Here is a 16,052-nt window from a genome sequence, read left to right on the forward strand (position 1 = left end):
CATGAAGACTGGAAACAGACCATAACCTGACTCACCGGATGTAGACCTTTGGATTAAAGCTGCTATTGGTCGAGCAGTTCAGGTGACATTCTCCTCCCCTTCCGCTATCTTTGTGTTACCATTTTCAAAATCCTCGTCGCAACAGTAAACAACAACAACAGCCTCCAAGCAGCAACATATACGCTGAAAATGTCAAGTTTAGATAAATATTTGATCATGCAATAAGGCAGGTATGCTTCTTTTCATTGTAAAGCAGGGATTTTGTCATTGTAATGCCAGAGCTGGCCTCCGTTAATGAAAATGTTACACCAAAACAAGTTACACCAGCTGAGACGATTCTGATTGGTGAAAAGAAATACAAACAAGCCAGAGTGTTTTCTTTTTCCTGATACCAAGATTGTTTATGGGTGCAGCTAGACCATTCTCTAGCACTGGCACACTACGATGAAGACAGGTCTGACTATAGAAGACTAATCAGAAGGTGACAAAAATCCATCTATTAGGACAACAGGGTGCTAATATGTGCAAAAATGTAGAGACTTAGGTCTTGCAAAGAATATTGTACTACAGTATTAAAAGGAAACTGTCCTTGAGAAAAGTCTCTGGTGACTCTGTTCACTTCTGCAAATAAGTGCTTTGGATAAAATGTGTTTATTTTCCATCTGTCAGATCATCCGGCTGCTCCTGTTGCCAATGGATCCAGATTTAAATTGTATCCATCGACACTGCTGCATCCCTGCATCTTGGCAAAAACATTTCCAAATGAAATATTATTCTAACTGAAAGATGGACAAAACTATGATCGTGAAGTCTGCATTATAAAAAATACCGAATTTACCTACAGTAAATATACAATAGACTGTTGCAAAGATATCACATCTGTCCTCTGGTACAAGTACACAAGTAAGTAAGGGTGTTTTACACATCTTTGATTGGCATTTTAACACAAATTAGTTTTCCTGCGCATGCATTTTTAATCAAAGGACTGCACAAGCCAATGCAAGTTGCAAAATCACCAAACTTGCATACTCTCACAGGAAAATATGCACGACTGGGCATCCCAACCACAATGACACACACTCACAGACACACCATCAGCCACATATTCTTTGTCCAAGTGCTCAAACTTAATAAAAAAGATGCAATATTTGTCTTTTTCTGGGTTGTGTCTGCAGCCTGTTGTTATTTCTGGTGCTCTGCAGTGCCACGCTCGTACGCACTCGCTGCATCCCATCCCAGCGCCGCCACAACACCAAAACCCACATACTCTGTTAAGCAACTGTCACAGTTCATTTGCGTTAATATTACAAGTCATTTTGTATTCTGCCACAACAGCTTACAGCTAATTATGTGTCTCATAAATTATATATGTCCTGTTGGCTGAAAGGAAATAATTTGCATTTCAATAAATGCTCCACGCTGAATGAAATCACTCAGTAAAGGTTGATGTATTTACAGTGTCCCTTATTTCATGACCATTAGCCTTCATTTCCATAATTCTTGTCAAGAGGTCTGGTGCTTATTGACAGTGGCTCGTGAGGTTTCTTCGGGGGTCTTACCTGCGCACAGGAAGAGCGCGGTGAGTCCCACGCATTGGAGCGACCCCATGCCTCTCCGCGCGCTCGCGTGTCTTGGTGGGGGGAAGCCGAACAGGGTAGCTCCCTCAGCAGAAAGAAGCAGCACAACTTTGCACACAATTTATCCACTGTGAGCGGTTCTCCATGTAAAACCAAACTGTTGTATTCCGTGCGACGCCACCTGCCATCACAGACATGAAAACACGATCAGCAATCAGTTATAGACAGAAGATTTTGATTCTAAGAATGCAGATAGGGGAAAGTGAATTCCTAGTTTCTCGGGGTTTTTTTTACTTCCAAAATTGATCATTTGTAAAGCAAATATAATTAATCAACTTCTCTGTATTGCTGAGCTGATTTTTTTTTTTTTTTCCCGAATTCAGTATTCATTTCTGAGGATAAAACAGGTGCTACGGGGCATGTGAAAATAAACCGTCTGTCATCAATCACACCCTGCAGCACCATTATATTTCATAAATCTGTGCAGGACGTGTCAGGGATTTATTTGTCTCCGTGGTTCGAAAAAAAACCCACTTATCAACAGTCAATCAGAAGCCAAAAACAACAACAACATAAACGTTATAAAGGAAATAAGTGTGTGAAAGTGATCCAGCGTTGGGTTGTTTCTTTGCGTCTTACCATCTCTTTTACTGCACATGGATACAGCGCCGCGCTCTCATCCGATATTGGCATGTGACTTTAAAATAAAGCCGCCTCTTCTTATCAAGCTGCAATATTTTCATCAAAGATGACCTTAAAAACAATCCTCGTCAATTTCCCCCAAAAGAGATCGCGTTGACATCCGCAGCTATTTTCTTTTTCTTCTTCTTTTTCATAAAGTGGTGTATTTACAATGGTCCAATTCGCCCTAAGTGCCACATAAGAAGTGCAATATCTGCAGAAATAGTCCTACAACTTTCCATGCGATGAAGAAAGCGCTGCGCAGAGGAGAGTCGACGGTGTAAGTGGATCCTGAACTGTTGCCGCTCTGCACCCCCTGTGGCTGTGGATCGGAAAGGGCTGGTGCAGAAACCGAGGGTGGGGGGGGAATGGGACGCGCACACCGGGCTGGATTGGCAAATTAGAGGGTTTGCAGGGCGTCACGTCAGCAACTATTGTGTCATCAAATTCCCAGTTTGTATATCACAGGAGGATTGCGCTTTTTGTCCCGAATTGCTGGAAAAAGAAAGTTGGCAAATTAGAAAGGACCTCTACACCTCATTTTTAATTAGATTTTTTTTTGGGGGAGGGGGGATTTAAATACCTTAGGTATGTCTGGAATTCTGCTGGGTAGTTATAATCACACCTCAGATAGTAGAAAGCATCATTTCAACAATATTTAGATTACACATAAAGCGATTCTTGCCAAGAAGCTCCCTTTCAAGTAAATGTCCACTACAACCAACAACCTAAATCTAACGTTTGTAGTATGTAATGAATCCAAAGGCACAAATTAAGATTCGGAGGTTTTCATTAAATGCCTCTCAGCTCAGGTGAAAGTGGTTAACATCGACGAAACACCACACCTAATTGTTTTTATTTTATCACTCCTATAACCTGGTGGATCATTAGTGTGCAGTCAATGGAGAGAGGAGTAGTGCAACCTGTTGTGCCATGGGTCGTTCGTGAGAACCAACAGTGCCCCCTATGGGGCACCTCTGACTGCAAGCAGCTGCCTAAAATCAGCTCCATGACGCAGACCTTGAGAGTGCTGCATAAATGTCCAGATCAACTGCAGGCTGAACATTATGGCCACAACTAAAGTGGCATAAAGTAGACCCTGGTGTTTGCAGAGCTCAAGCCCTGGACTGTTGTAATCACTCATGCTATGTTGAGAAAGTGAGGCATTCAGTCGGGTTATGTCATTTTACTGGGAAGAACCCACAGAGTCGTCATTTTTATCCTGAAATCTCACCAGAACACTGCTTTTGTACTTTTGGTGTTAAATGAAATGCCCACTGGTCGAGCTGCCAGTGTCCATGTTGACTGTAGTTCAAGAGAAGGGTGAGTAAGGCAGTTACGAGACACACAAACCGGTGACACGCTGAAAGGCAGCCAGAGGAGCTGCACCCTGCAGCTGCAGCCTCTCCACAGTAGTGCTCAGCACCAAATGGGCCATCAGCAAAGCAATAGAAGGGACCCTGTGGGTTTGGAGGAGAAACACTCCCTCCTCTTCATCCTCATCCACATTCTGTTCCTCCAGCACCATTCAAGTAGAATAAGATATCAAAAGAAACAAATTCAGAATTTTCCCCTCAAATGACAGCGCTCAAGGAAGGGCCCCCATAACACACAGCCGATTCGTGGAGTTGACATAAAATATGAATGGTACATTTTTATAGTTGCTCTTTTATATAGTACATTTTATATCCACCATGATGCCTGGCCATCGCTGCTTTCTGGTTCTCATCCTGTCACGTTTTCACTCAAGCTCAAACATATAATTATTACTTCCTGCTTGTTATAGAGAGAACCCACTGTGTGTCCTGCAACATGTTATTACCTTAAAATTGATGTCTGAAACAAAGCTTAATTGATACCTCACAAAGTTATAAGTGACAGTAGGTATTTGCTAATATTCATGGAGAAATCAAACCAGCGTCACCAGCTGAAAACAGTTTCTTTAGATTGTTGTTTTTTTGTTTGTACATCAGCCTCTCATTAGGATATCACCTCTGCTTCACTTCAGATTGTTGAAAACAACCCCCTCCCCTCCTCCTTTACTTCTAAGTATTTTTCACAAAGCTTCTTCTGTCTTGTTAATTTTATTGTCACAGGAATATCCTGAGGACACCGCAGCTCTGACCTTCATGATCCTGTCTGGCTGCTTGTAATGGTGGTGATCTAAGAACAAGGGAAAGTTTATTGCAGCCAGTATAAGGTCCCCTGATGGGAACATTTGCTGCGTGGCTAAAATTCCAAATTTCTACGTTTGTCTTGAGCATCAGTGAAAGAGCTTATTATCAAGTCTTTTTTTTCTCCATAATGTCCTCCTTACTTTTTCTTATCCAATCCAGAAATCCAAAGCATTATCCAAACATGAAGGACCTTAATAAATTGTATTTATTTATTTAAGTCAGTTTTCTGTCAGGAGACGTGTTTTTCGCCCGCAGAAAAAGACGCAGAGCCGGCTTTCTGAATTCGTCATTTTCACCTAATGGTTTGCATAGGGAGTGTTTAATAAGCTTCTGATCAAAGAGGCAAAAACAGACTTAAAACAGATTATCTGATGCCAGTGGTAGAGCGAGATGGGGGAGACTTTGTACATTATCCTGCGCAGACAACACATCCTGGAGGGGAAATCTTAACTGGTGTTTTCCTCCTGGTGAGCGCAGTCCCACGGGATGTCACTCGTTGGCTCTGAGCGTCTCCTGTTTTCGTTCTGGGACTGCTTTGTTACTGCTGCTCGCTTCTTGGCATCAGCTCAGCTTGCAAAACGGTGAGAGGTTTACGGAATGAGCTGACTTTGTAGAATTCTCGCGTACTTTATAAAAACGTCCTGCATTTTTACCTCCCCTTAATTACTCAACCCAGATTGCGATGTTTTGTGTCATGCAGCAGGCATGACCAGAGAGAGACGGTCTCACACAGTGAAATTACCCAGTAGACATTATTATTGGAGTCACGTGTGGAAGAGTTATATATGTTGTTATTAGTGTGGTAATGACCCATAACATATATGTTTTAGTGTTGAGGTCTATAAAGGACTTACTACTGACTCTTTATGTTGAGATGAAACCATTTTTCTCACTTCCGGTAGTGTGATTATGGGTTCTCTCGCAAGTGTGACCCATACATGATTTGAGTTTGTTTTTTGTCCCCCATCTGATGTCTCACAGCTTGGTCGAGCACCCTGTAAGACACCCACTCCGTCAGTTAGATTGTAATGTCCTGTGATAAATCTGAGTTTTTACAAGTCATCTGGGATGCTTGTTTCTGGTTTATATTTTGTACGGCCAACCTGAAAGTCAAGTCTGATCAGTGTAATTCGGAGGCTGCTCCCATCGCTTCTTTACAAGCTCCTCCATCTGGCACGGACTCCCTTAAACCGAACAAGCCGCTCGGTTGCAGCTCTGTATTTGACAGCACTCCGACAGCCTTGGATAACACGCCATGTTCGATCTGTTTGCCTACACTGCAGGCATAAAGATGCTTTGTGCTGAGATCTACTGGTAAACAGCTAATGTGGTATTTCCTCGGTGAAGTTTATTGAGCGGTGCGCTCAGGTAAGCCGGTTTGGCAGCGACATCTCTACCAGTGACCCATACATCATAACACAGCAGAGTAAGTGGTGATGTGGAAGGAATCTTAAATGGAGAGTGGAAAGGCTGAGTGGGGTATTAATCACATTGTACTTCCTCTGTAAATGTTAAATTGAGCAGGTTAGCTGGAGCCCCAGCTGCTTTGTTAAGGTTATACAACAAAAGATTCAGCGGCTCACGCATTTTCTTCTCAATGCAGTGAACTCACCTACTCACTCATACACACACATGTTCATTTCGGGTCATTACCAGAGGCTGACTTGATTAGGGATTTAAAACCAAAATTGTTTCATGCCCTTCTCACAGCAGGGTCAGCGCAAACAAAACAACATCATAATGTGCTGATGAATGAGAGCCTAAAGGCAGACGCACAATGACAGCAGTATGGTATGAATAAAAGATCAGATGCTGCGGTGAAACACATCTTCCTTCACATCATGATGCACCTTTTAGATATTTTTTGACACAAACAAAGAATCAAGGAGGTCAGACACAGTGTCGCTGAGATTCATTGACAAACAGGAACAGCTACAGGGAACTATTAATGAAGTAAACATGTTGCCAAGCATGCTGATTTATCTCATCACACAGCTATCCACTTCTGCTACACTACATGCAATTTATTTCCAAGATGAGGCGAGAAAAATACCTGAACCTCTGCGTGACGGGGGTGCTGATGGGTGACCCATGACCCCATCCTCTAAAAAAGGTGTAGGTGGCAAACAATCAAGGAGATTTTTAGTTTCACATTTATGTTGTGAGCTTCTTGTTAGCATGCACTTTGAAACGTGGTCTTACCACAGCTACGGTAGGGAAAATGTTTCTTCCATGGTAACATGGCATAACAGTACACGTCCGACATAGCATAGATCCCTATTTCAAAAGATTTCTGTTTACAATATCTTTGTGTTCATAAGCAACTGGGAAGTGGTAAACTTTTAAAAATACACAGAAATGGCTGTCAAACTGGAATTATCCGAAGAGGAAAGTCAGAGGTTTTTGAGAGCTCTGAGAAGTACGTTTAAAGTCACTCGACTTTGAAATGTCTGTGGTGAAAGGAATAGATATAATTGCTCAGTGCAAAAATAGGTCGGTCATCCTAGTGCAAGGTATGATTACGTTAAACAATACTTTGCAATTGCTTTTATAAATTTGTTTCCAGCATGTAGATACTTTTTTTTTGTGTCTAATGTCATTTTAGCCTTTTGGCTCGCCACTCACCGTTACTGCAACTGACAGAAATCACGCCAGTGGATTAGAAAGCATTTAACTCGCTGCGACTTTGCTGAAGCAAACACTACTTTATTGCAGCGGACATACAAAAAGAACACAGGCAGGGAACTGATCAACCCCGTCATGTGAACGCTCTCAACCAGGAAAAGGGAGGTTCCCAAATGTCCCACTTCCCAGCTGCCTGAACCCAGAAATAGTTCCACATGAGGAAATATGGTTTTTCACTGTCTTGTAGAGTTTGATTTGATTGATATCACTCACATGTATGTTTGTGAAATATGGGGCTGCGACCAGATAAAGACAGGAAACTAGGAAATTGTAAGCCTGGCTCTGTTACAAAATATGTCTACCAGCACCTCTAAAGCTCTCTAATGGATGCATTATGTGTCAGTTATTTAGGCTGCAGTATTTCTCAGCCAGGCTTTGTGACTTCCTGGATTTTTGGTGTCACTATGAAATTGCAAGGCGACGAGAAGCAAGAAAACGTTTTCCAAATGTTCAATGATAGCCACCGTTGAAGATTCTTACTGATAGTCATCCTATTGAGTTTGTTGACCTCTCACGTTGCATGCACAGTTCAACTCTTGTACCTTCAACTATTTTGTCATGGCATTCATCATTTTCTGGCGCCATTGCTCATCTATAACTATTTGTCAACAGTGAGCTTCAAGTTCATCCAAACCTTGCAACTGCTGCAGTTGCAAGTCACCTACAATTATTCACGCTGCCTTTATTCAGCGCATATTGAATGTTTGAGTTATCCAACTTCACAACTCCTCTGTATGTTGATCTATAGATAACCTTGGTAACAGTACTTTTGCAAAGGGCCTTAGCAGTTACCTCTCCCTGGTGAAAATTACGTAATTGGAATGAACGGACACAAAGAAACTGTAAAACATGGATATTCAAACACATCTGTGCCTACAGCTTGTATTTGAATATATAGTAAGTTGCCATGGTAAAACAGGTTGCATAAGATCATACTTAATATAATATTTATTATTATCTCCCTCATCTGGTATTCTTATATATCAGAACACTAATTATATGTACCATAACAACTTGACTGACACTATAAACACCTTTTACCAAAACTAATTTTAATAACATTAATATCAATTTACTACTGATGGCATTTTCTTTTTTTATATATATATAAGGAATCATTTATAGCTTTAATTTTAGCTTGCCTACACATACAGATGTACTGTGGCCTCATCAGACTGAAGTAATTTGAAGAAAAGACTCTTGTGATTCGAGCTTATCTCTGATTAGTATTTCTTCAGGATACATGACCTGGTTTGCTCACAGAGCATGTGTCCTCTTCCAGGCAAAATCACTAAAGTATTGATTAGTAGTATTACATCCTTCCCACTTCCACTGGCCAGACTCGGAGCGAGGCCGTTAGCTTCTCTGTATTGATTAATGAGGACAACTGTATGGGGGATATGCCGCTGCACCAAACGAATGCATCTTTCATTCTCCTGTTCACAATGTCTTCATTACTTTTTAGATCTTTTGAATTTTGTGGGTTTGTGGTGAATATCTACCCTAAATCACAAATACCCCTGCTGCATTCATTTTAGTTTCTCCCCTTAGGACATATTAAAGGATAACTAACGGTTTTCTATTTTTTTTTTTGATTTAGCATATTCATCTCCGTCATCAAGCTCCATCGTTATCCGAATCCTTTAAAAATCCATCAATCTAATATTTGCCGTACGTGACACTATGCGTGGATTTATTAAGATGCAGCAGCCTGTGGTGGATGTGGTCGCGGCCCCTGGTTCGAGATTCCAACTTGGTCAGACCCTGGTCTCCTGGGTTAAATGTCTGGGTTTTATCCACTCAACTCTCCACAGCCTGCCTTCCATCTCCGACTTTAGCACTTATATACTTCATCAAATGACCTCTTTCTTTGACCCTGTTAATATGTGCCTGTATCTTTCCCATCAACGTGAGGCAAAACGTGATGCTGACATGGTATCCTCTAATGGACTGACAGGTGTATTACACACTTGGGCGGTTGCTGAGTACAGTTGCCATGTGCCTATAAGTATGTTGGCCAAAGACTGTTATGCCCAGTTCATATGTGCATGTATGTGTGTGTAGTCTGTTGCTGCTCGAGTTGTATTTTCTAATTTTCTATATTCAGTTGCTTTGTATATAAAATGTTCTTCTGTCAAATATGGACTGTGGTGCAGTAATTTAGCACATTTGTTTAAATGTGACAAAATGGTGAATTTATTAAAGACACATACATCAGCGAGCCACAACGTTACATTGGGTGATATGTTTCTGTATCATCAAACATATGGGAGCTGTAATTTGTTTAGAAATAGCTTTACAGATTAATATTGCTTAGAGAATGATAGATCACAAATATAACTGATATAAACAAAATCATGTTCGTAAAAAAACTAAAAAAAACAAAGGAATCAGCACTAAAACAGACTGATGATCGCAGAAAACAAGCAAATACAAGCATTTTGATTTGGTTTACACTCAGAATACCAAATATTTGTTTTAAATGTCATCACAAAATAAACTAATATGAAGTCAGTAGTGCAAAAAAGCTCATATTCACAAATAATTTCCCCTCTTCTGTCACCAGGACCTTAAAGCCTGGGCTGCGTTCTGCAGCTGATGTCAGGGTTAAGTAATTAACATTTATCAGTCTTCAGGAGAGACCTTTTCCCCCGTGAGGGGAGATTGATGTGTACCCTGCCAATGGTCTTTGCTTGCCCACTACACTTCGCTCCCTCGGTCATTACCAACAACAGGCAGTGAGAGAAAGAGCTCAGATCAAGGCCGAACTGTCATCAGTTGCCATTACAGTATATGCTGGAGAGCCGCTAATACTGAGTGACTGGCCAATTTGATGGGGTGAGATCAACTTGTAAAGTTCATGACCAGCGATACAGCCATGAGATCTATTGTGCACAGACATGACTAATAATATATTTAAAAGGTAATACAAAAATTGACCGAACATTACCATTCTTGTATAAAACCTAAATACGTTATTCTCACACTTCCATTGGTATACATGGGTGGAACCCATTTGGTGTGCTGTAGGACGCTTTAAATGTTAACGATGTCTATTATAGCTGTGTTTTGTGTTCAATTGAAGAACCATGAATTCAATGAGAAGAACTTTGTTTCCATGTTTAATAATAACCTCTGTTCATATAGTCTCTTATTCTCCTTCACACTACATTCGGTCAATTAGCCAATACACTTGTGTATGGTCAGAAAACTGATCAATGATTAAATTGATAACTGAACATAACACACCAACCAGTTGTTGGCTATTTTTGGCCAACATTGAGTTTTGTTCCTCATTTTTCCCCTCAAGCAGCTTTGAGGCTGAGAAGAGGCATTTGTCTGAAAATCCCAAATGATAAGTCTTGGATGTTTGAGTGTTTTAAACACATCAAACCAGCAGATGTTTCATTTCAATTGCTTTTCAGATGTAACATTCAAACAAAATAGGCAAAAAAAATACTTTAGTCAAGGTGGCAGGTGACGACAGAAACTTTGGACAAAAATGCAGAAGGGTCAAAGTTAAAGTTAAAATGTTTTGAAACTTTTCACATTTATAACTTATCATTTTAACACTCAGACACATGTAATTCATTATTTTTTTCAATTTAGCACTCAACTATCTTGCGTGCCTCAAACTATTTGTCTTTAGCAGTGTTCTGGTGTCATGCCTTCAAAAGTGATGTAAAGTGGAGGTTTTTTATGATGTTGTTTTTTTCATGTGTGGTGTCACCAGCCACCTGATTATTCCTAATAATATAATTATGCTGTACGCAGCTGAGAAACACAAAAAAGCTGGCAAATCTGTCTATCTTCTACAGTCCAGCACAAATCAGAGCAGCTTGCACTTTGCATAATAATCTCGTTGCAAAAGCCACAAGCTTGTGACTGTGATTAGCAGATAGTCTGCTGACTGATTTGGTTTTGGTCACTCCATGAGAAGGTACAGTTGGCTGTGTACAAGATAAGACAGAATAAACAAGACATAATATTAGTCTGCACGGAGGCAAAAACAAATTTTTCTGGCATCTATGAATAATTTGAAAATTTCATGGATGGCAAAGCATTTTTGTGTTTGTTTTTGTTAGTACTACACTTTGAAAAGGACACAGTCACTATGATTTATTAGATTTGTTCAGTCAGACAGAAGATTCTGACTTTGTGATTCTGCCTGTTCTTAGCCTAAATATGACTCCTGATTCCTTCTGACTGTTTGGACCTTTGAGACACTTGTTGCTTTAGTTTGAGGGGATAATGAAGCATACATGTTTTACTCCCTCTCAGTACTTATTATAATGTTAGTCTGACCTGCACTTTGGGGCCTAAAACATGTGCGTCCATAGACTGTATATAAAAGTGGACGTAGCGTAAAATTAGGCCACTGCGGAAGTGCCTTATTATCCAATAACACCTAGGGCTGCTTGGGGATGGCTCTGGCTCCATAGACTCCCTTTCAACTTCTCTCGTGAAATACAAAGTCAATTAGGTGTTGTTAGCTAAAGTCATTCCTTTTTTTTCTGGCAGTCCATCTGAAAATAATTCCAGCATTAATTAGATATACGGTTGTGTCTGTTTGACTGAAAGGCCTTTGGTGCAATCAGGTTTCCACTACAGGAGGGCGGGGCGTAGTGTTGTTGGATTCCCTATCAGATCGAATCCACACTCTTTCCTCCCCAGCTTGTCCAAATTTGGTCACTTCTGGCTCCCACACAACAAGATAACAACCAACATTTGAAATTCAGGCTTCAGAATGGCAGTTCACAAACCAATGGGTGACGCCATTTGGTGCTTGTGTGCAACAGTCAATACTCAAAATATTCAAAATACACGTTTGAGGTCTGAATCTCAGGTATTCTGAAGGGAGAAAAAACAACCTGGAACAAGGGAGAAGAAAACTGTGCATTTTAGAGAAAATTTGAAATAAACAATACTTTTTTTTTTAATGAATACTGGATACCTATGCAGATACTGCATAGCATGATGGAAGTTTGGGAAAAATAATGTTAACAACCTTGTTCTTGTTAAATATATTAACAAAGGAAAAAGGGGAACATCGTCATGTAAAAATGTACCTTGTCTTTACCCTAATCAAAGGAATTAAGATAACAGTGACTCAGTTTCTCATGAAACATTAGTTGTGTTGGATTCTCCTTCATCTAGATGTTATGATATGTTATGTTATGTTATGTTATGTTATGTTATGTTATGTTATGTTATGTTATGTTATGTTATGTTATGTTATGTTATGTTATGTTATGTTATGTTATGTTATGTTATGTTATGTTATGTTATGTTATGTTATGTTATGTTATGTTATGTTATGTTATGTTATGTTATGTTAAGGAGGTGAGCTGCAGGTGTAGCCTGAGGGGATCATTAAATGTAATATGGCAATGTTCTTCTCTCTATAACTGTTTTATGTCTGAATTGAAGCATTATTGAACTGGTAGCTTTCAGATGAAGGCTGCTCTGTTGTTTAGAATTACTCTGGAAACATGTGGTTATTGAGTTGCAAACAGTGGGGGAGATCAGAGAGAAGAGTGATAATTATTACCACTGGTTTCACCATTTCCCCAGAAGCCCCAAAATCTCATGCAGAATTCACACCTAAATAATAACAAAGAAACATAAACGTTTGATGACTTCCACAACGAAATATCTCTGCAAAGTACATAACTTTATCTAAAGAAATTAAAGAAAAACTGCATTAATTAAGCATACTAGCAAGGGCCCTATTTTGGGGCACAGAGTACCCATCACCTTTGAATTAATTCATAATCTTCCAGCTATTAAATTGTCTTCAGACTGATTCCATACACCTTGAGACAGACACTAACACCCAGCTTCAATTAAAAACGGCTTGATGAGTCATTGTCACAAAGTCATTTACATAATCATTTAAAAAAAAAAAAAAAAAAAAAAAACTTCACATTTTATGACAACAGTCAGGAGGAGATCATCATATGTATTTGATTTGCTTGCAAGGCAACTCAGACACACTGATAATGTTTCTTTTGGACAGCTACCTGGAATATTATATTTCACCTTCCTGACACTACCATGGAAGTGCTTGTTCCTGTGCAGGAAGTAATTGGAATTGTTTTCTGATCATACAGCATGTGGAAAGAGGAAAAAAGAGCTGACATATATGGTAATAAATCAGCAAGAACATCTCCGCCAGTGCTAATGAGAGACTTTTCTGAGAGTGTGGAGATTTCCATTTTCAGCCTTGTGACATGGAGGATAGCTTTGTTTTTGCCCATGTGATTGAAGCCCCTTCAGCAGTTCTGTAATCCCACCGTTTGCACCACCGCCTAACATCGACTCCCCCTTTGCAGTCCTTGGCTAAGTGGGACAGGCAGCAACAGACTGCTCTACAGCCCATTTACCTCTGTGATCCACTTAGAGTCATTTAGAAGGCCAACTGTAAGACACTTTGCCTGTAAACTCCAGTGCAAATGACAAATGCACTTCCACGGATTTAATCTATTACCTTTCAGCTGTGTTGGTGATTGGTAAGCATTATTTCTGTTATTGCAAGGGATACTTTTATTCCAGGGCCAATCGCGATCAAACTACATGATGTGGTAAATAGATTCGTTTTTGAGGACAAATAGGATTATATGATCTGATACAATATTGAATTTAATAATGTGAGATATTTTAAGGGCCACTAAAAACTTGGCTTTAAACTTTGATCATGTTTCTATAACATTGTATATGTATCAGTAAATTTTTTTTAAAAACTAGCATTTATTCATTGAAATTATAAGGCTGGGTTTGAATTGTCAGGTTGTTCACTATACAGCCCAGTATATGGTACATTAGTGTACGCTTCTGTACCATCATACACTGTGGCCCCGAGTGTTGTTGCTAGAGAAGAGGAGCTGTCTGATGTCTACGATGGCGAGCCCAAATTCGCTCTACTTTTGATGTTTTAACCATCCAATAATTACAGTGTGTCCACCCAATTTAGAATTTATGATGTGGGCATATCGCTAGTAATAATTAGCATATCACTAACACCAAACTACCTTCATAAGCTTTCTTTATGTGAATAATAACAAATTAATACTCAACACAGATTTTGTATCACAACATCTTAAATTCAAAAGCATGTGCAGGTTTTTTGGTTTTTTTTATGCTTTTAATTTGAAAAGTCATGCCACTAGTGCCAGTTGGGCAACCAGTGGTGTAACTTTGATCTCTCACTCACTCAGAGACAGACACAAAGTAAAATAAAATGATGAAATTGATCGCCCAATATACCTGGGCGACCGTCAATATACCTGGGCGGCTTGCCCAAGTCTACGTATGGGAAGCACTGAATATTGTTCGAACCTTCAGTAAGCTACTCAGAAACAGGTGAGAAGGTACTGGTAGCAAAAGGTTGTCGACCCCTGTAGTATAGGCTATATTGATTAGTATACTATAGCATGGTTACAGCTGCAGTGACCATCATGCCTGCGTAGGTGGAAACAGTACCGGCAAAGTGTGTTGTAAATATAGTTACTCGTGCAGAGATTTGTATTGTAAAGTTTTATTTCAACAATGTAAAGAGGTCAACGACAACAGGAACTTATCCAAAAATAGCAACCTTGGTGCCCGTGGCCTCGTGGTGCAGATGTTCTGGTGTTTGTTTATGCAACAGAGATATTAACTGACCTACATACAGCACATAATTATGTCAGAGCAGAACATCCAAATAAAATACTGTCTCCCATTATCCCCTAATGAGTGTTTTATGTAGCAAAAACAGTATAGAGTGAGTTACTGAGTGGACAAGTGGAGAATTCAAACACAGCATAAGTTTAGGAATTGAGCTACAGGCTTTTTTTCAGACTATGTAGGCGTGATCAGATCAAATCTGATTAACATTAGCTCAACAACACGCAACAATTTCTTCAGTTATTGATTCAAATGTTGTTATTTAAGGTTCCGTTTTACAAAATTTCCAACTTTTAAGATGCCTTTTCCAACATGAAAGGCGATGCCGCAGAAAGGATTTTTGATTGATAAGATTATAACATGATGGATAAGAGTCTGAACATCTGTAGTGCCTAAAACCTTTGCACATTATTGTTTGTGACGTCACCTTTTTCTAAATGAGCCCCACCGACTTATATACAACAGAGAAAAACTCGAATGTGAGTTGGCATGTTCATGTTAGACTTTATCACTCTTAGTCAGAAGCTGAATGATGTTCTCAGGGAACTTGGCATCATTATGCAACTCCATTGCTTGCAATATATCAATCACGATCCCATCCAAAAGGACAACCACATACTGCACCAAGGGTCTTCTCGTTCTTTTCTAATGTGTGAGCCAGTCCAGTGAAAGATAATGGTAGCAATCCAATCCATAAAGCTGTTCAACAGATGTATGTTTCTCTCGTGTGGATGTACCAAACGTACCCACTCAGAGACATGCCTGCTTCAATGGACATGTCCCTGTGTGGGCCTTTTATTTCTCACATCTTAAAGTAGAGTAAGAGGCCCTGACAACAACAGAGAAGGTCAGTTAATTGCTTGTGTTGCTGCTGCATGTGGGGTAACGGCACATTTGTACATACAGTGCATCTGCAATTAAGTGTTGCCATGGTGTGTCCTCGACCACCTCACAGTTAATGCAGCTGGATCATAATCTGTGTCGTGGGTGCACTAACTCTTTTTTTTAATTATTATTACGTGGTCACATGTTTAGTGCAATCCAGTCACCTGTGATGCATGTTAATGGTCACTAAACTCATTCGAGTAACAGCTGGTTGGGAACATGAGAACGCCCTGGTCTGTGAATGAACCACAGTTCTGTTTGCTGCTGCAACAACAGGGCATTCGCATCAACCTCTGAGATACAAAATGTGTCCTGAGCAACAGATTCTCTCAAAAGGAGAGATTTTTGGGAGAAACAGTGTTGCCAGGCTGGTGTCAGAATG

General features: G+C 39.9%; 1 protein-coding gene across 1 annotated transcript in view; it reads right to left on the bottom strand.

Moving 5' to 3' along the window:
* LOC138624012 (transmembrane protein 132C-like) overlaps positions 1–2,549 on the bottom strand; it is a 143,120-nt gene extending 140,571 nt beyond the window's left edge. The window contains exons 1-2 of the mRNA XM_069703874.1: positions 2,217–2,549; positions 1,560–1,758 (exon numbers count right to left, since the gene is read on the bottom strand). Coding sequence (XP_069559975.1) covers positions 1,560–1,608 — 49 coding nt within the window. The 5' untranslated portion in view covers positions 1,609–1,758; positions 2,217–2,549. The remainder of the gene's footprint in view (positions 1–1,559; positions 1,759–2,216) is intronic.
* Positions 2,550–16,052: the final 13,503 nt, after the last annotated feature.

This window comes from Brachyistius frenatus, unplaced genomic scaffold (genome assembly GCF_029030835.1).
Source record: "Brachyistius frenatus isolate BFR_SWC_R1_liver_20210118 unplaced genomic scaffold, ASM2903083v1 Contig_3, whole genome shotgun sequence".
In the NCBI taxonomy this organism is placed as follows: domain Eukaryota; kingdom Metazoa; phylum Chordata; class Actinopteri; family Embiotocidae; genus Brachyistius; species Brachyistius frenatus.